Consider the following 20,740-nt stretch of genomic DNA (forward strand, 5'->3'; position numbering starts at 1 on the left):
GGAGCCTCTACGTGTTGGATCTATATCCCCACGCAAGCCTATCAAAAGACCGGGATTTATAGGCCCGTGAATTCCAAAACGGAGAAACAAATAATAATAATAAATAATAAATAATATAGGACATTTTTTTACACAAATAATTGTTCAACCATTTAACCTTTTCGACGCCGTGTTAACACAAAAGCTGTCACTCGGACGCCACGTCACCGAAGTGTCAAAATTGAAATTGAACTTTATGCATATGCACGTACAGATTTTCTCGGAAACCTTCGTATTTGTAATGCTACTTCAGTCAACCTCAGTACTTTTTGTACCGAGACTGACTGAAATAGCATAACACGTTCGTAAGTTTCCGTGAAAAAACGATGGAAAGTAATTATGCCCTACATCTGTAGGTCTATGTTGCTCTGTTCTGTGACGGCTTTAGCGTTGGACCTGCGGTTCGGATATATCCGTCGTTGGCATCGAAGAGGTTAAAGCAAGGCAAATAAAGAAATTGCTAACAAGATAAAGAATTGTGAACAAACATTCAGAAAATTCAAAAGTAGGTATTTTCATTAAATCATAGTCATTTTTATGAAAAAAAATTTGTAATGATTCTAGTAAAAATATAATAATCTGTGGCGACTTTAACATCGATATATTAAAAAAAAATAACATGTCATAAGAATTCGAAAATTTCTGGCTTAGCTATAAATTGAAACTAGAAATATGTGAGCCAACAAGGCCGAGTAGTAATACTTGTTTAGATAATTTTATCCACAATGTAAAAACGTGTCAAAGCGAAGTATTCGACTTTGGACTATCAGACCACACTGCCCAAGTGCTGACGATTCCGGCGAGGAGAGCGAATAGAATTTATACGTATCGCATTGAGAAACGGGATTACTCAAACGAAAATTTGGCTAAATTTAATTCTTATATAAAATCGCTTTCATTCGCCGACATCTACAGTACAGATAATCCGAATGTTGCGTATAATAGTTTTATAGAAGATTTTCGCTTACTATATGAGCTTTGTTTTCCAAAAAAAAGTGTGACTATTAGATGTAATGCAAAAACTAGGTGGATATCAAAGGGTGTGCGAATTTGTTGTAAGAGACAGAGACAACTATTATGGCAATATAGACGATTTCCTACTCCGCAATACAAAGCCTTACTTAATAATTATTCAAAATTATACAAAAAGATAGTCAAGTTAACGCAGAAGGCACAAAATAACTATGCAATAAATACTGCCACGAACAGAACAAAAGCAACATGGCGAGTAATAAACGCTCAAAAAGCTCAATACCCTAAGCAATTTATACAATCAATAAAAAAAGGAAATGAGATATTAACAGATCCAGTCCATATCGCGGAAGCGTTTAATAATCACTTTATTGAAAGAAGCATCCCAAGTACGACACAAAATAACGGGAATGACAATAAAATACGTAGCAATTCACATTCCATTTTTCTAGCGCCCACAACACCACAAGAAATAAAATCAACAATAAGTTCCCTCAAAAATACAAACAGCGTGGGTTATGATGATATATCCACGGTTGTTATTAAGTTTGCCAGTAGTATCATAGACACACATTTGTGCCATATAATTAATCTCACTTTATCTACAGGAATATATCCTGATGGTTTAAAAAAAACTGTTATAAAGCCGTTACATAAAAAAGGAGATAAGGAAAGCTTAAACAACTATCGGCCAATTGCTCTTATCCCCATATTTTCAAAACTTTTTGAGAAAATTATTTATCAACGTCTGTACTCTTACTTAACAAATTTTAACATACTATGTTACGAGCAGAAAGGCTTTAGAAAAAATGTTTCTATTAATTTAGCAATACATGACATGCTTAAGGTTGTGATGGAGAGTATTGACAGAAGAAACCCGATTTGTGCGATTTATACCGACATGTCTAAGGCTTTCGATTATGTTTGCCATGATCGACTCTTAGACAAACTTAGTATGTATGGTGTAAGGGGCAACGCATCGAATCTTATATCGTCTTATTTAAAAGATAGGACACAATATACCGAGATATCCAGAATATGTAATGCAACCAAGAAACAATGTAGTTATACCTCTGGAGAACACATTACACAACATGGGGTTCCTCAGGGAAGTGTACTTGGACCATTATTGTTTCTAGTCTATATTAATGATTTGCCGAAGAATGTCAATTATCCAATTGTTTTATTTGCGGACGATAGTACATCAATTATACGCTGTAATGATTTAAGAAACTATGAACATGACATAAATACAGAATTGAATAATATAATAACATGGCTTAACAATAATAATTTAATAATTAACTTGGATAAGACAAATGTAATGCATTTTCATCAGCGGACATCAGCACAATCAAGTAATAGTAATATCAATGTTAACTACGAAGGTACAACAATAGAGAATGTAGCTGTTACAAAATTTCTAGGCTTATTAATAGATTATCAGTTAACTTGGAAAAATCACATAGATGACTTATGTAAGTACTTGAGCAAATCGGCCTACGCTATTAAGGCGACGGTAGCGGTGGGTAAAATTTCAGATTCTGTCAATTTACCCCATTTCACACACAAGCGCACTTCACGCACACTACCTCACTTTACTGGGATAGGTCAGTGACCCATCATGTTTTTTTTAAGATTGGACTTTTAGTTTAGTATTGACCACTAGCCTCCTTTGAGGGTAAAAGCGTTCCATTGAAAGATGAAAGAGAAACAATGCATTTAATCTTGCTTTCCTTGTCTGTTCATGTCACACGTGACGTACTTACCTATTTAATTAATTTGATTGTTGACTGTTTTACTACCTAATATTGCTTTGTCGAGATACGCGTTTTGTACAATTAAAGCGAATAAAACAAGATGTCATTAAGTCAGATGTAAAATGTTATTTACTACTCTATACGGTTTTTCATAAGGTGCAAAATCCATTCAATAGGAATTTAAATAAATAAAGTTTCAGCAGGGTGTCAATTCCATTTTGGCGGATAAAGCGAAACAGAATAGTTCTATCGAACCTGCTTACAAATTTTCACAAGAATCAGTTGAGAAATGTGATCTGCAAAGGAGAACATACAAAAGCATTTTTGCCCAAGCTGAAACGGAGACCTTTGCTAACGCTCGGCCAATGATGGTTTAGGTACACCTATAAAAAATGGTTGTCCCTGCTGTAATTTTAATATCTTTATATTTCAACGGTATAGTTTTGCCTTCAAAAATAATCGGTATCGCTAAACAATAGCGGTACCTTACTACTTATACGTTCACGAAATCGGTATCTGCATAACTTGATTGTTAGTAAACTAACCTGAAAAATAATCTCAAAATCACCGAAACATTTATGTAGTCACCTGCAATAATATGTTACGTCATTAGCGCCAACTTTGCCTCCAGGGAAACTTTGCCCAAAACGACAATTTTAAACAAATTCGTTAATGTAGAAAAAATTATAATAGTTATGGCCACCCTGCTATTTTTAGTAGAAAATAGGTTATATTTCTGACAAAACTATATACCAAACTTGTGCATAACTTGACTTGGGAATTTAGAGTTTGAGCGAGTTGTCTAATATAGGGTATATTTCGGCGGGCAAAAAATTGATAAATAATGAATGCAAGTAGAAAAAATTGAGAACTCTTTGACAAATATTTCCGGGTTTGAGTTATAACACATGAAGCATAGATTATGTCTATTGAGATTGTAAAATGCTTAGGCGAGCCTTATTTGGAAATGGGCAAAAACGGGTAGGCAACATTGCCCAGCAAATTTATTTTAAAGTTTTTACACTTATCGCTAAGTTATTAACAGGGAATGGTAGGATTGCCCAAAACCTTTAAGTGATCCTTAGACATCATCATCATACGAGCTGTATTTGAATACCAAATTGACGTGGGCAATGTTGGCGAAAACCCCGGATATCTTTGCCCGCCCTCTAAAACGCAAACAAATGAGTAAAAACACGATAAAAAATATTTTTTTTTTTTAAATAAACTGATGCGTTTGATCACAATGGACGTGCTGAGCAAAAAAAGTCATATGATGTGATGTTTTTTGAGAAATTCGTTTATAAAATAAGCGGGCAAAGTTGGTGATAATGACGGTACCTACTCTTCGAAGGCCGCAAAAATATGTGACATGGTCTTATGGTTCTACAAATAAGATCGTGTCAGATATTTTTGCGGCCTTCGTTGTGTAACATAAATTGCAGGCGACTGTACATTTGGAATAATTATTTTATTTAGTTTCAACGAAAGTTTCAAGTTTAGTGCGAAAATACTTCAGATATGCAATATGCACAAAATGTAGACCTAATCGAAATAAAACATTGCTTTTTATAGGTAATTTATAAAACATTCGATACATAATAGGTATACATAACAATAACTAGAGCGCTATTGGCCTGTAAGCTTAGCTTAAAAACTCGCTAGTACTTAGTGCTGGTCTAGCCGTTATTTTTTCTTGAAGATTTTCAGAGAACAGCACGTACACGCATTATACATATAGACGGAACGAACCGCATAATCATTATCATTTATTCGTCGCAATCCATGGTATTACAGATCTAGGTACAAGACTTTCAGGTATTACTTATACGAATTACATAACTCTCCCTGTTAATAGGCATTATTTTAAGATAAAAGTTCTATAATATAATACAAGATTACAATTGTCATCAAAATTCATTGACGTACAGAAGTCAAATACGTTTTTAAACTGACGCAAAATGATACCAGCATAATAAAAATTGATCCCAATCAGTAAAGATGAGTCTTTAAACTTTTTTCATTTTAAGCGAGTTTTGAAGGAACATAATACTTAAATTCGACTGTAATCGTATGAATGAATGAATGAATGAACGTTTATTCACAAGAACATATGGTACAGTACAGTGGATGTTATAAATTTACAATGTTAACCCTTAATACGTTCTGCCATATGGCATGTGAAAATTGTTTTTCCATGACATGACAAAGCCATGTATGTGAACATTAACTGCGTGCATGCAAGATCTTAAGTACTAAGCATATTATGCTAATGTAATTCTTTAATATCTAAATAGTAAATGTTGCAAGTCATGCATATTATTATTACATTAAATTTCAAATTACAATTGTCGAATGTCAACGGTTCTATATAGGTATAAAATTATATGGATAATTATATACTAAAACTTATAACTAAAATATTCGTCAAGCGTGTAGAAGCATGCGTTACATAATATGTTTTTGAATGTATTTTTAAACTCGGCATCTGGAAGTGTCTTAATAGATGCGGGAATATTATTGAAAATTCTAATACACATATAATATGCACTTTTTTGCCTTATTTTTAACTTGCATGGAGGTAGCGTCATTTGATATTGCCTGAGTGATCTATTCGTCAAGTTGTTAAACGATGGAAAAAGTTCTAAATTTTGTTTTACAAATACCGCTGCCTCATATATATACAGGCATGGGAGTGTTAGCAGTTTAAGCTCAGTAAAAATAGATCGGCATGGATCTCTTTGTTTTTTGCCATATATCGTTCGGATGCATTTTTTTTGAGCTATAAATGCTCGATCTACTTCCACCGAGTTCCCCCATAGGAGGACACCGTATCTTAATACGGACTCGATATAGGCATGGTATGTTATGAGGGCCGTTTTTTGCGAAACGGTTTCTTTAAGTCGCCATAGTACAAAAATAAATTTGTTGACTTTTTTGCATACATTATCCACATGTTTTTTCCAATTACAGTGCGTATCTAGTGTGATGCCTAAGAAAATAGACTCCTCAACTTCTTCTATTTCAACATTGTCGTGTAAAATTTTTATTTGCTGTGGCTGTGCCTTGTATGACCTAAACTGTATAAATTTCGTTTTGTTGAGATTAATTGATAGGTTATTTTCTTTAAGCCAAGTATTTACATCATTTAACGCCTTATTTACATTATGCTCGTATGTGTTTATATCGGTACCCTTGACGATTATTGTGGTATCATCAGCAAATAAAATAGAGGTATGTTGCGTTGATTCAGGTAAGTCATTGATGTAAATAACAAATAGTAACGGGCCTAAGATACTGCCTTGTGGCACTCCGTATTCATTTATTTTGTACTTGGACTTGTGTGATTTTAGTTTATTTTTTTGTATTCTGTCGATTTGAGTGCACTGCTTTCTCTCAGATAGGTAACTTCTGATCCATGAGTATGCTGGCCCTCGAATTCCATAACGTTCTAGTTTATTTAGTAGCCGGCGGTGACAAACGGTGTCAAAAGCTTTTGACATATCTAATAGTAGCACTCCTACTGGGATTCCCTTATCTATGCAATCTGTGATTATATTATTTAAGTTAAAACATGCCAGAGTCGTGGATTTTCTTTTCCGGAAGCCATTTTGTTCATCTCTTAAGATATTAAATTTGTCTAGAAAACTTTCTATTCTATTGTACATTGCTCTTTCGTATATTTTGGCTATAACCGGAATCAGAGTGATTGGTCGATAATTACCTAGTTCCGATTTGTCACCTTTTTTAAATATTGGTTTAATTATGGACTTTTTTAGTATCGTGGGGAAAATGCCTTTTTCGAACGATATGTTTATCAGGTACGATAAGGGGAATGATAGTATAAATGAGATACTTTTTATAATTTTAGTCGGTATTTCGTCAAATCCGGTAGAGGGGGTGTTACGAAGGAGGCATATTATTTTATATATTTCACACGGGTCGGTTGGAGATAGAAATATACTATGTTGTTGAGTATTAAATCTCAAAGCATTAGCTTTAGAAGTTGTAGATTTTTGATTGATATTAATAAAGTAGTCGTTAAATTCTTCAGCAATTTCTTGAGGAGTATGTATTTGTGTCCCTTGCCTGTCTGTAACGTTAAGAATTTCTTTTTTGCATTGCTGACTCTGACTACCCTTGATGACATTCCACGCAGCTTTGCATTTGTTAGATGAATTTGATATAAATTTGGTATTATGTATCTTCTGGGAATAAGAAATGCATTTCTTAAGTATTCTAGTATAATTATGCAATTGTTGTTTATTAAGGTCTTTATTTTGCTTACTTCTTTGATACTTGAGGAAAAGTTTTCTCTTCGTTGCACAACAGCGTTTGAGTGATTTTGAGATCCACTTAGGCTTTTTAGTTTTATTAGTTATTTTTATTTTTATTACGGGAAAGCAAAGATTATGGAATAGAACAAGTAAGTTGTGAAATTTTGTAAAAGCTTCATCTGGACATTCCTCATCGTAGATTTCTGAAAATGAGAGTTGCGTCATATAGTTTTTAAACAAGAGAATATTTTCTTCGCAATAATCTCTTTTTGTAACATACCATTCACGTACATATTTTTTTATATAGGCGGGGAATGTAATGATTTGAGCGGTGTCATGGTCTGATAAGCCCAATGGCAGTGTTGCACCTTTCGCGGTTTTTAAGTTACTTATTATATGATCTATACAGTTGTTTTTACGAGTAGGATCGTTTATGTGGCTAAACATATTATAATTATCAAGTATACTATAATAATATTTGGTCGTTCTATTTACAATTAATGTATTGATATTAAAATCACCGCATATTATTATCTTTTTTCTAGTTTTTGACCGTAAAAAGTTTAGCAATTTATTTAGTTGTTCAAAAAATGTGTCAATATTTGAATCAGGAGTTCTATATATACATACTACTATTAGATTACAGTTAAATATTTCGATACCACAGCATTCAAAGTCTCGTTGCAATGAGAATGTTTGTATGATGGGCAGGTCCTCCGCATCCAGAGATTTATTAACCATTATAGCGACACCACCTCGTTTCTTAGGTCTAGAGAAAAATGACACAAGTTCATAATCCTTAAGAACCAGATTATTTTCTGTACCAGAGCAAAGGAATGTTTCTGAGAAGCAGATTACATTAGGGACAGTTCCTTTGTTTTTAAAACTATCTATAATTATTTCTAATTCATCTATTTTTGATAGTATTCCAGCTATGTTTTGATGGAATACACAAAAGGTATTATGTTGAGGTACGAAAAGTCCGATCTTCTGTTATGCACGGATTCGAGTCCTCCGCCTGGAGGCAGCTAGCGACGGAGTTTCTAGGTTCCGTAGGCTTTGGAGACTGGATGAGTTGCATCGATTTATCAGGCTGCTGGCAGCTTTCAGCAACTTTACCACAGTTAGCGTCGTTTATGCAGGTCTGTACCGGACGAGTGTTGCCTTTATTTTGCGTATTTTGGCTATCCAGGTTGTGCGTCTGTTCAGCGCTACACTGGAGCAGTTTCTGTTGCGCTTCAGTTTGCTGTTGTGATTGTGATGATGTTTGAGGTGCTAAGGGCGGAGTATATTTCTGTCCATTTATAAGTAATATATTGTTCCGTATTACGGCATGATTTCCTTTTTTACGCGCTTCATACAGAAGCTCTCTTAGTTGTTGGCGTGCCTTTAAACTGTCACTATCCAGAACTTCAGCGACGGCGAGTCCAGTGTTTCTGAATTGACGTGCGTTGTCCAGAACATATTTTTTCATTCTTGTGCTTAAGAGTTGAATGAGGATTGGACGACGGTTTCCTCTTTTCCCCAATCTCCTTACAGTTTCAATGAAACCGTTTATCTGTATATGTAAGATGTCATTAAATATGTAGTTTATACGGGGGTAAAGTTCGTTCTCAGTTTCACCGTAGTATTCTTCTAATCCGTATAGTACAAACGTTTTTTGGTTTCCGTTATCAGTAGTTTTTTCATTTAGGCGAGCCTTCAGTTCCTGTAGATCGGTAGTCAGTTTTTGATTTTGGAGCTCTAGGTCTTTTATTTTTTGATTAGTAATTTGTACTTCCTCGGCTATTCGTTTTTGTTCTAATGTTATTGCGTTATTTTTTTGTGTAAGTTCTTGCTGGTATTTTCCAATGGCCGTATTGTTTTAAGATAGTTTTACTGCGGTTTTCAACCATTATAACAGCAAATCAAGTTTAAATGAGACGCGAGCTGATATTTATGTACCCTATTTTATGAAATACAATTTATCTACTGGTATACTTTCTCGTGTGCGTATATGATTTAATGTCAATATAATTGTCAAAAGCAAGAAAATCAAGCTGTCATTTTCATTTGAAGAAGTACACGTGTGCTCCGGTGTAGCCCCAACGGGCATCTGACTTGAAGAAGAATTTTGAGTGATGTCGTCAATGTATGGAAATTGTTCGAAAGTTTACATTTGAGATTGAATTTCTGTGTTGTCTTTGTGAGTAAAAATATAAATCGATAATAAATTGGTAGCTGAATTATCTAGCTTTCAGAATCATACAATAATTCAATTACTGTCAAAGACAAAATTGTTTTGCTTCCGTCTCAAACGGAACTCCATATTTTGATTTTTTGATACTTTTAGTGTCGATTTGTAGAGAATAACAGCAAATTAAAAATACAATGGCATGAAGAGTCGGTACACGGTTTCTTCGTGAACAAATTTACGTGTAATTTAATGCAATTATTAAACATTTATTGAACAAATTATGGTTACAAAGTGAGGTCTAAATCGAAAACGTCATATACCGGCCCCTTAACAGACTGTCTAAAATAGCCAATCGTGATACAGTTCTAGTAGCATATCACGGACTAGTAGTATCAAAAATTAGATACGGCATCATCTTTTGGGGAAACTCTGTAAATCGCGAGGCCGCTTTTATAGCCCAAAAGAGATGCATAAGAGCTATCTGCGGTGTAGACGTAAGAGATAGTTGTATTCCCTTATTCAAATCCCTAAAACTTCTAACACTGCCTTCATTATATATACTCGAAGTAGCTCTATTCGTAAAACGAAATCCACATTTGTTTACAAGTGTATCAGAGAGACGTAATCAGCCAATACGCCCTCAATATGAGGGACAGTTATACATTCAGCCTATGAAAACGGCATTAATGCGAAATAGTTTCTTTGGAATGGCACCAAGAATATTTAATAAAATACCGATACATATGAGAAATCTCCCGGTTCATCGATTTAAGAAGCTGTTCACTACCTATTTGATCGATAAATGTTTTTACTCAATAAAAGAGTTCCTAGAAGCTCCTTAACGAGTCAAACTAGGCTTGACTATTATTATATTATTATTTGACGTAGAACCAATTATTTGACTACCTGAATTATTAATTATTTGTATACTTTTATTGAATGAAATTAATGTTTACTTGTGACTTCTATGATTTATATTTTTGATATTACTTATAATGAATGAAATTAATGTTTACTTGTGACTTCTATGATTGATATTTTTGATATTACTTATAATTTAATGTTAAATTTTAATGTACATAATCATTACTTGCATGCAGTTTAGGTAAGACTCACTATTTCTATGCCTATTCAGGCAGGATGTGCTGAACAAAATTCTGTTATTACATCTTTAATGTACCACATTCAAAGAAATAAATAAATGATTGAAATGATTGAAATGTTTTTTTGTTTTATAACTTTGCCCAAGTTGTTAACTCTTCGTGCTATACCCAAGCAAGCGAAAGATTCCAAAGCTGAACCACGAGCGTCGCGAGTGGAATCTTGAGCGTCCCTAGCAACGCTCAAGATTCCCCTAGCTAACTCAAGGCCTCATACTCTGTCTGTGACACCGTAGCTCTTAAACGGGTGAACCGATTTGGATGCGACTTTTTTTATTTAAAACCATGTTTTCTACCGGTGGTTATTTAACATGTTTTATCAAAATCGGTTCATCCGTTTGTATATTGGGAGTATTTTTTTTTTATTTAATGTTATTGAGTTTCAGTTAGCAATTCACGCAAATTTGTGTATACCTTCCCATCATAGCTGCCAGTGACTATGTACAGGCCGTCCGGAGAGTAAGCGAGACAGGTCATGTCCAGGGAGTGTCCTTGCTGCTTCATAACGTACTGCTCGCCTGTCAATGTAACAAAATTTTAGTTTCGGTCAAATATAATGTGATTGGTTGCCACGCCACGGCAGTGGGGAGACACTCCTTTCGGGCAAACTCGGCTCCGTTCGGCTCACCATTGCTCCGAGCAATTATTAGGGTTGGCAGCACTTGACGCCCTTTTGCGTGCACGACTACAGATAAGATAATGACTTCACAACACTAAATAGCCGAAAGGTATAGAACGCGCGCACCCTAGTTGCATACTTAGCAGTCATTGCATTGTTAGTAGCTTGGTACACGTCAAAGGGCATCGGACCACTGTTACTTTTTAAACTGATTATAATGTAGTGATTAGTACTCACTCTGCCACTCCCAGACGAGTAGCTGTCCTATGTTAGGGCACCCGAACGCGATCCAGTCGCCCGGACCGGACACGGCCACGCTGCTGATGCGGTGCTCCGATATGCTGAGCGTGTGGATCAGGTTCACGTCCGGCTTTTATAATATTAGTACTCACTCCGCCACTCCCAGACGAGTAGCTGTCCTATGTTAGGGCACCCGAACGCGATCCAGTCGCCCGGACCGGACACGGCCACGCTGCTGATGCGGTGCTCCGATATGCTGAGCGTGTGGATCAGGTTCACGTCCGGCTTTTATAATATTAGTACTCACTCCGCCACTCCCAGACGAGTAGCTGTCCTATGTTAGGGCACCCGAACGCGATCCAGTCGCCCGGACTGGACACGGCCACGCTGCTGATGCGGTGCTCCGATATGCTGAGCGTGTGGATCAGGTTCACGTCCGGCATTTATAATATTAGTACTCACTCTGCCACTCCCAGACGAGTAGCTGTCCTATGTTAGGGCACCCGAACGCGATCCAGTCGCCCGGACCGGACATGGCCACGCTGCTGATCCGGTGCTCCGATATGCTGAGCGTGTGGATCAGGTTCACGTCCGGCTTTTATAATATTAGTACTCACTCCGCCACTCCCAGACGAGTAGCTGTCCTATGTTAGGGCACCCGAACGCGATTCAGTCGCCCGGACCGGACACGGCCACGCTGCTGATGCGGTGCTCCGATATGCTGAGCGTGTGGATCAGGTTCACGTCCGGCATTTATATATTAGTACTCACTCTGCCACTCCCAGACGAGTAGCTGTCCTATGTTAGGGCACCCGAACGCGATCCAGTCGCCCGGACCGGACATGGCCACGCTGCTGATCCGGTGCTCCGATATGCTGAGCGTGTGGATCAGGTTCACGTTCGGCATTTATAATATTAGTACTCACTCTGCCACTCCCAGACGAGTAGCTGTCCGATGTTAGGGCACCCGAACGCGATCCAGTCGCCCGGACCGGACATGGCCACGCTGCTGATGCGGTGCTCCGATATGCTGAGCGTGTGGATCAGGTTCACGTTCGGCATTTATAATATTAGTACTCACTCTGCCACTCCCAGACGAGTAGCTGTCCTATTTTAGGGCACCCGAACGCGATCCAGTCGCCCGGACCGGACACGGCCACGCTGCTGATGCGGTGCTCCGATATGCTGAGCGTGTGGATCAGGTTCACGTCCGGCATTTATAATATTAGTACTCACTCTGCCACTCCCAGACGAGTAGCTGTCCGATGTTAGGGCACCCGAACGCGATCCAGTCGCCCGGACCGGACACGGCCACGCTGCTGATGCGGTGCTCCGATATACTGAGCGTGTGGATCAGGTTCACGTCCGGCATCTCGTGTAGAAAGAACATGCCGTTTGTGAAACCTTTGAAATGGCAGAAAGAAACGTTTGGTTTATCAGATCCTCACAGACCACCTCAACTACTAGGAACACATAAGGCAATCAAGGTCACCACACATAAGCGCTCTTGAAAAACGCTTTTTAAAAATCAGTAACTAGGGCAATTAGCCAGTAACTGGCCACTGTTAGTAATTGGCCACCCTTAACTAAAAATTAATTATATTTACCTATGAACAGAATTCATTTTATTATAAGGCGGCTAGTTATTGAAACCTTATTCTAAAAGGTTTCAATTAATGGCGCCTTTGCGTCGGGGGCAGCCCGGGACGGGTTTCAGCAGATAATTTATTTTATACATATAGACAAGCAAAACTCACTAAGTACTATCAAAAAATTAAAGTAACAATGCACTTTATTACACTTGTAACACGGTTTATTGTCCAATAATTTCAATGATGTTAGTTAGTGACTTTTGCTTGTCACCCGACGATATATAGTTTTTATTTATATTTAAGTTTAGTTCTTAAGTAGTTTTATGTTTAGATTATGTGTTATTTTAGTTACTCTAAAATGAATTCTGTTTATAGTTGAATAGTATTCATTTTTAGTTTAGGGTGGCTAAACTAACCGTGGCAAAATAATGTAAATAATCGTATATGATTCATAATTGTTACATATTTGCCGTGACTTATTTTTCAAAAGTGTTTTTCTATAAAAAGACACGTCAAGATTGTTTACCTTTTTTCTAATGCTAAAAAAACGAACTATAGTCAAATCAGCTTCCTTTTTAGAACTGTCAAATGATTTGCTAATAACTAACCTACTTTTTATATTTCTATCCGATTTATTACATAGAAATTGTTTTTAAAAATAACTGATATCTATGTTTTCGAGGGACTACTCACTACGGTATAGAGTTCTTCAAAAACGCAGTGTACAGTTTTTGGAAGGGTCGTCATCGCGAATGTAACACTCCTGGAGTCACAAGCGTCTATTGGCTATGACGATCGCTTATGCTCACGCGGACCGTATGCTACGCGTAACTGCAGGGGTGTTACATGGGCGTTGCCGGTATAATAATATTAACCTGTGACAAGCAGTTTATTCTCCTTGTGGTACTGCGCGGCGGATAGCTTGACTTTGTGGTGGGCGCTGCGAATGGCGTCCCCGATGTAGTGCCGGCCTAGCTTCTTGTACAGCAGTCTCTTCTCATATGTGCTACTTTTCGCTTTGTCTTCCATTTCTTCGTCATTCTCACTTTCCTGTCATCAATAATGACGATCAGCCGGCGTATTATGGATGGCTATAAAGCCACGATGGGTATAAAGTGACAGTCATTTCATCACGTGGATAACCACGTGATGAAATGACTCACTTTTTAACACCGCGGGATAGAAAGTGACGGATACTTTTTTATCACGCTGTCACGTAGACAAGAAAGATCATCATATCAGTACAGGGGGGCGATTTTTGAAATTCGATTGCCCGATTTCGTCATTCGAAAATCGGTGGAAAACGGCGAAATGCTAATTTTTTAACTACGAGAAATTTTTGATGGAATTTGAGAATCTAGTGGCATTGACCACTCGTTTTCAATTCTATTAGTAGAATTTAAATGCTTAGTAGTGGAGATATTTGAACGAAATACACGAAATCGAGCGGTCGGTATTCAAAAATCGGCCCCCAGTATCGTAGCAATGAAATTTCATTAGTCTATCCTTCATCTTTAATACTCAGCTGAATTTTGAAACTATTATCATGTCGGACCCCTTTTGTTAGTTGATTCTTTATGGAAACTCGAGACTATACTTTTAATTTTAAAACTAATATCAATAGTCGTTTGTCTTCACATAAAATAGTTGTTTCCTGTTGATAAACTAAGTTTCACAGTAAACATTAAGTATAATTTAAGGAAGTACAAAGGTAAAACAAGCACCAACATGTCCAACATGTTTGTGCGCATCAATTATTATAAAATCAACGAGGTGGATTCAAAGTGGCTTCACCGTCTTTGAAAATAATTTTACATTACATATGGTCCTATTATCACTTTCACAATAGCACTTTTCGTGCGATGTCAAAAGTTTAAAAGGCCATATGTACTATAAAACGTTGTACGATACACGTGCGAACACTTTTCCGCACTTGTATCGTAAATAACTATTGTTCGTTTCGAATCGTTTTAATGTTTCATATAAAGTGACTAATTCTCGTTAGTAAAATAGCCTATTATTACTTAAGGCACCTTATATACTGAAACACACCCAACTTGTCAGTAGAAAAAGGCAAGAAATTCAAATTTTCTAGGGAAAGTCAACTCTTTGCGCCTACATTTTTAAAATTTGCCGCTATTTTCTATTGAAAAGGTCGCTGTGTAAAGTGTGCAAAGTATAAGTTACCCCAATGGTTTACTGAGGTTGAGATTCATTCTTATAACAACTTTATTAACTAAGAAACAGGGCTCAAAATCCCTTACCTGATCCTTATCCTCTTTCTCTACAATCTTCTTACTGTCCACGTCATCTTCTCCATCACTCTCCTCTAATTTCCGTCTCTTTCTATGAGAGATCTGGACACCGGAAGTGATGAGATCGTCAACGTCTATGTTCGCCTCCCAGAGGCAGACTTGGCCGTTACGACTCACTGTTATTAGATCGAGACTTTTCTTTTCGAAGAACACGCCGACTATCTGAAATTAGTTACATGTTATTTCGACGTGTCGTTTTAAAATGAGAACGTATCTGCGATTGTATGGGAGCGGCTTTTTGGCAGGAATTGGTTACTAATAGGGAGTATTGCTGCTACCAGAGTGCTGCACTAGCACAAACCATTAACCATAGAGTAACTTACATATACTATGCTTTAAACAGTATTTTGACAAGTTTTCACAGATTATTTGTTATGAATAAATATGACATTGATACATCAAGGCAGTTTGTTTACTGTTTGTGCGAGTGGTGCCCTCTACGCAAAGTTCTAAGCAGGGATCGGATACCGGTATGTTTTGTATAGGAACGAAAACGTTATTTTTTCAATTACTTCATTTCTAACCGGGCAATCTAATAATACGAAGTGGTTACCTAAATACAAAAACTGAGTCCTACATTTCGAGTATAAAATAATTCAAAAAAATATGGTTATTTCGATGTTTTTGCAAAAAATCCGGTTCCGATCCCTGGTTCTAAGTTCTGAAGGTGCTCTTCGATCCACATGAAAACAAAGAACTTACCTTATCGGTATGTCCGCCCAACGAGTACATATTGAGATTGTCCAAGTAATCAACTGTGTATATCTTAGTAGAGGTATCTTTAGAACCGACGGCCAGGAGACGGGAGCACGCCGACCAGTCCAGGCACGTGACGTCGTCGCGGGCCTTACGGAATACACGCTTCATCACGAACGAGCGGAACTCGCCCGTGAAGTGGCAGGGCGCCGTCATTATGAACACTGGAAAATAGTTGCTTGAACTTATGGAAGGTCTAAAAGTATACAAACTCTAAAAGTGTCGATCAAAAAACCTTAGGTGGTGCTATAGTACCTAGAATATGTGAAAATTCAAATCAATGACAGCGCACTTCACTCCGTCAATAACACCTAAGAGCTCGGAGTAATTAACAATGGAGCCGCCATTAACAGGCGTTCCCCTCTGTCGAAAATAGGCGGCCAATGGTCAACCACATGTCAACCATATGTATGGACTGACGTATATCTGACATGACGTACCTATAGATTTGATGTGCCCCTCCCCCGGAAAAAACGGCAGACTATTTTGTACCGAAAATTTTAGACATGGCGTCTCCGGCCTAAGAGACCTAAGTTCTTAGCTACTTTAGCGCTACTCTGGAGAGATTTGGAACTATTATTTTTTACAACTGTATTAGTTGTCAAGCGGACCCCAGGCTCCCATGAGCCGTGGCAAAATGCAGGTAGGTAGAAAAAGATCATGCAATATAAAACACCATACCAGTTTCAGCGCAACAGGCAGCAAAGTATTTCCCATCCGGACTAAAGCGAACAGCAACCACCTCCTGTTTGAACTTGTATCTGTGCACCACATTGCATGTTTGAAGACTTATCATTTGCGCTTCACCCTCTGAAATTCATTAAAAAAAAATATAGCTATAAACTATTTACACCTGACTGTGACACAAAGATTTATTAATTTATAGGGTAAATAACTGGCCAGCCTAAACTAAAAATGAATCCTATTCACCTATAAACAGAATCAATTTTAGTATAAGGTTTCAATAACTGGCCGCCCTTCGATAACTAGCCACCTTATGCTAGAATGAATTCTGTTTATAGGTGAATAGAATTAATAATTTAGTTTAGGGTGGAAATTACCCCATAGTAGTAGTAGGTATATTTGTTCATTTGTGGCACTCTAAAGACCAAAGTTACTATAATGGCTTGGTTTGGTGTGTTATTTATATTATGAAAAAAGAAAAAATATTAAAATTAACATATTAGTTATGTATTTACTATATTGAGTGGGGTATTCATCTTTAAGTAGATTTTATCTATAGGAATTAACACATTCACTGCCAAGAACACATATGTGTGTTCATTGTGTACTGGAAACAGGGCGCCCGGCTTTGAAAGTATTAACCCTATTGATAACTTACGTTCATTAACTGCTAGCAATATAGAACCATTGGGAGAGATGTCTAAAGCTGTGTAGTTGTAGTGACTTTCCACAGGCAGGGTTGCACTTTTGTTTCTGTAAAAAACAAAGCATTTTATGTAGGTTTATTACTGAAGGATCACACTATTTTATGTAAACTTTTTGTTTTTTATTTTAGTTATATGCATGAGTGTGTTAGCGCATGCTACAGACCAATATGTGTATGAATTAAGTACAATAAATAGAATACAATACAATTTACATGGTTAATTATCGTAACACAATTGAATCAATTAACTTAAAACTCATCACTGCTTCTTAACTAGGCTTAATTATGTTAAATTTTTTTGCAATCACCCATTTTGCATTGGATTTCTAGAATCCGCCAGAGCCATGGTTGTTAAAAATAAATAAGTCAGTCTGTCAGCACCGCTGCTTTCTAGGCATCCACTGTTTAGAGTTTTAGAGGATCCTCTACACAAGAGAAGAAGAAGAAGAAGAAAATACTTACTGTATAAGATTGTATATAGTTATTTTGTTTCCCACCGGGCTGACTACACAGTTGCCATTGTTCATGAACAGAATATCGCCGCGGCGGTACACCGTGCCCAGGAGATTTTGAAACTAGAAATTAAAAAACATGTAGGTTATGTTATGTACTTGTTTACTCATTAAAAATGCACTTTTGTAGTAACAAGTATGGGACTCATAATAAATATACCGGGATAATGACGAAAACTTAGTTTAGAAATATATAATTGGGTTATAAATATATATTTAAATCTTTGTAAAATTGTCAAAACAAATATACAGGAAGTTATTGACTTAAAAGATATATTAAAGTTTACCAACCTTGTAATTAAATTTCATTTTGTTTTTATATTTCTTCTGTGTAATTAAATAAACATCAATTCATAACTTTTGCAACAAATGCGGCAAAGCAAAGGCAGCATGTTCAATTCAATGTTTTTGACGCTGTCATTTGTCAATTTTGAGTATTTTGACAGACGTCAAACGCACGTGGTTAGTGTAGCCAACTAAAAATTACAGAAACTACTATTGTTAACAGTCATCCTCATCAACATAATTATTGAAATTTTAATAATTATGGCACCATACGATATTATTAAAATTTCAATAATTATGTTCACATCACATCTAAAAATTCACTATTTTTGATATTATTACAGATTCGGGTTTAGAATTGTTTCATTTACCAACTTAATTAAAAAAACATATATAAGTATAGAAAAGTATCCTTTGAAGCCGTTTTTAAATCGTCTGTCCTGCCGCTGCAATATAGTCGGCATATTAAATAGTCGGCATTCATCACGTCCTAACATTACCACAAATTGCATTCTCCTTTTTAATAAATAACGTACATTGGATGCGAGACCGACTTTTAATTATGGGAATGACAACTGTAGAATGTCTAAGTAGTTAATTTAATTTTTATTTTATTTAACTGTATTTAAGACTAGTGTTATTGTCATTTTATTTCACTGTAGAAGATATTAGTGAATGATTTATTTATGAATATTATAAACCTTCCGTTATCGTTTTTCGAATTCTATCAACTACATCGCCAAAGTAATTTGTACATATTCTGAAAATAAAATGCTTAGAAGCTTGTGGACTATTTAGTAACAATACACAATAATATGTACATATATATAGAGTTAAGCCAAGACAAGTCTGCAACGATTTTGATAGCACACGCAGTTCAAGTGTTATTACTTAATAATTATACGTCATAATTTAATAGAAGTTGGCGTTTAGAATAACACTTGCACTGCGTGTGTTATCAAAATCGTTGCAGACTTGTATTGGCCTAACTCTACTTATACAGGGTATCCCTAGCCATTATACTAGCTGTATACTTCTTCTTCTTCTTGTTATTGTATATATCTTCTGTATTCTTATTTGTGCATTTGGGATTCAAGTAAAGTTAAAGATTTTTTGTTTGAATTTCCTGTATCAATAATGCGATTTTTGTGATGTTGATAAATGCAAAATTTCTTTGTCTTCTATGTCATAATGTCTATTCGACGGAACCAATGTGTTACACAGCATTCATTCATAAGATGAACAAGACATAACAAACTTATTCTATTTATTCAATGAATTATTCCTATCCCACCCCACCATCATAAAATGACTTTTGTTTTCACGTCTTAGATACACAGGAGTTAAAATGCACAGGTAAAGGGAATCCATTCGTTCGTACTCTTCATGGAAACGGATTCAGTTACTTTATTAGGGTTCCGTACCCAAAGGGTAAAACGGAACCCTATTACTAAGACTTCACTGTCCGTCCGTCCGTCCGTCCTTCCGTCCTTCCGTCCTTCCGTCCGTCTGTCTGTCACCAGGCTGTATCTCACGAACCGTGATAGCTAGACAGTTGAAATTTTCACAGATGATGTATTTCTGTTGCCGCTATAACAACAAATACTAAAAACAGAATAAAATAAAGATTTAAATGGGGCTCCCACACAACTAGCGTGATTTTTGACCAAAGTTAAGCAACGTCGGGAGTGGTCAGTACTTGGATGGGTGACCGTTTTTTTTTTGCTTTTTTTTTTTACGTTTTTTTTTTTTGCATTATGGTACGGAACCCTTCGTGCGCGAGTCCGACTCGCACTTGCCCGGTTTTTTTCATAAAAAAAACAACGGGTTGCACTCCGGGAGTGCCGACAGAAGTGAAAACTCAATGACTAGTGCAAAATGTCTGCAGCACTATGTATAATTGACCCATCCTCCATTCTATTGAAAAACTTTAGTTCCGAAATTGCTGGTCAGTGAACTTGTTTAAAATTCGAAATTCAAATTTGTAGCGTTGATTGTTTAAAATTCGAATAAAAATTGTAAAGTTACCTTGCAGACCTCGCATCTAAATATATTTGGTCATGATATTTTGAGTTTAATTCACCAGTACTAGAGTTCACTTTTATTTGCGATTTCATCAAGATGTAGCTTTATTGAATTATATTTGAGTGATATAAAGTAAGGCGGCCAACCGTCCCGCATTCTGCGGGACCGTCCCGTAATGACAGTTGTAATCCCGCATTGCAATATTTATTAAAATAGTCCCGCAAATCATCTAAGGCAGCGGTCGGCAACCTGCGGCCCGCGGGCCGCATGCGGCTCGTGAACCTGTCACTTGCGGCCCGAGTGCCGCCTTGGCTATTTTGTATGTAATAGTGACAAACGACAATGTCTCATAAAGTCATAAATATTAACAAAGTACGGCCCGCGTCACCTCCGTTAACTACTATGTGGCCTATGGCTGCTAAAAGGTTGCCAACCGCTGATCTAAGGCGTCCCGTATGTCCCGCATTCCTCGTTTTCCATCGTCTCGCTCGCATAAAAGTGTTCCACGTGCGGTATACGCACGTGAGTGTGAGTCTGATTGCTTTGTTTTGTTTCGCGCGCCAAGTGCAAGAGAGACAGAGATAAAAAAGGCTCAACTCAAGTTCAAAGAGCGCTAGTGGTA

The 20,740-nt window shown here is 36.9% G+C and overlaps 1 protein-coding gene across 1 annotated transcript in view; it reads right to left on the bottom strand.

The window, feature by feature from the left end:
• Positions 1-18,219, bottom strand: part of LOC134806387 (periodic tryptophan protein 2 homolog) — a 40,330-nt gene extending 22,111 nt beyond the window's left edge. The window contains exons 1-9 of the mRNA XM_063779638.1: positions 18,100-18,219; positions 17,759-17,871; positions 17,249-17,343; positions 16,588-16,716; positions 15,853-16,070; positions 15,100-15,312; positions 13,711-13,885; positions 12,480-12,647; positions 10,799-10,902 (exon numbers count right to left, since the gene is read on the bottom strand). Coding sequence (XP_063635708.1) covers positions 10,799-10,902; positions 12,480-12,647; positions 13,711-13,885; positions 15,100-15,312; positions 15,853-16,070; positions 16,588-16,716; positions 17,249-17,343; positions 17,759-17,871; positions 18,100-18,117 — 1,233 coding nt within the window. The 5' untranslated portion in view covers positions 18,118-18,219. The remainder of the gene's footprint in view (positions 1-10,798; positions 10,903-12,479; positions 12,648-13,710; positions 13,886-15,099; positions 15,313-15,852; positions 16,071-16,587; positions 16,717-17,248; positions 17,344-17,758; positions 17,872-18,099) is intronic.
• Between the last annotated feature and the right edge of the window lie 2,521 nt (positions 18,220-20,740).

The sequence above is a fragment of the Cydia splendana genome, chromosome 3 (assembly GCF_910591565.1).
Source record: "Cydia splendana chromosome 3, ilCydSple1.2, whole genome shotgun sequence".
Taxonomy (NCBI): domain Eukaryota; kingdom Metazoa; phylum Arthropoda; class Insecta; order Lepidoptera; family Tortricidae; genus Cydia; species Cydia splendana.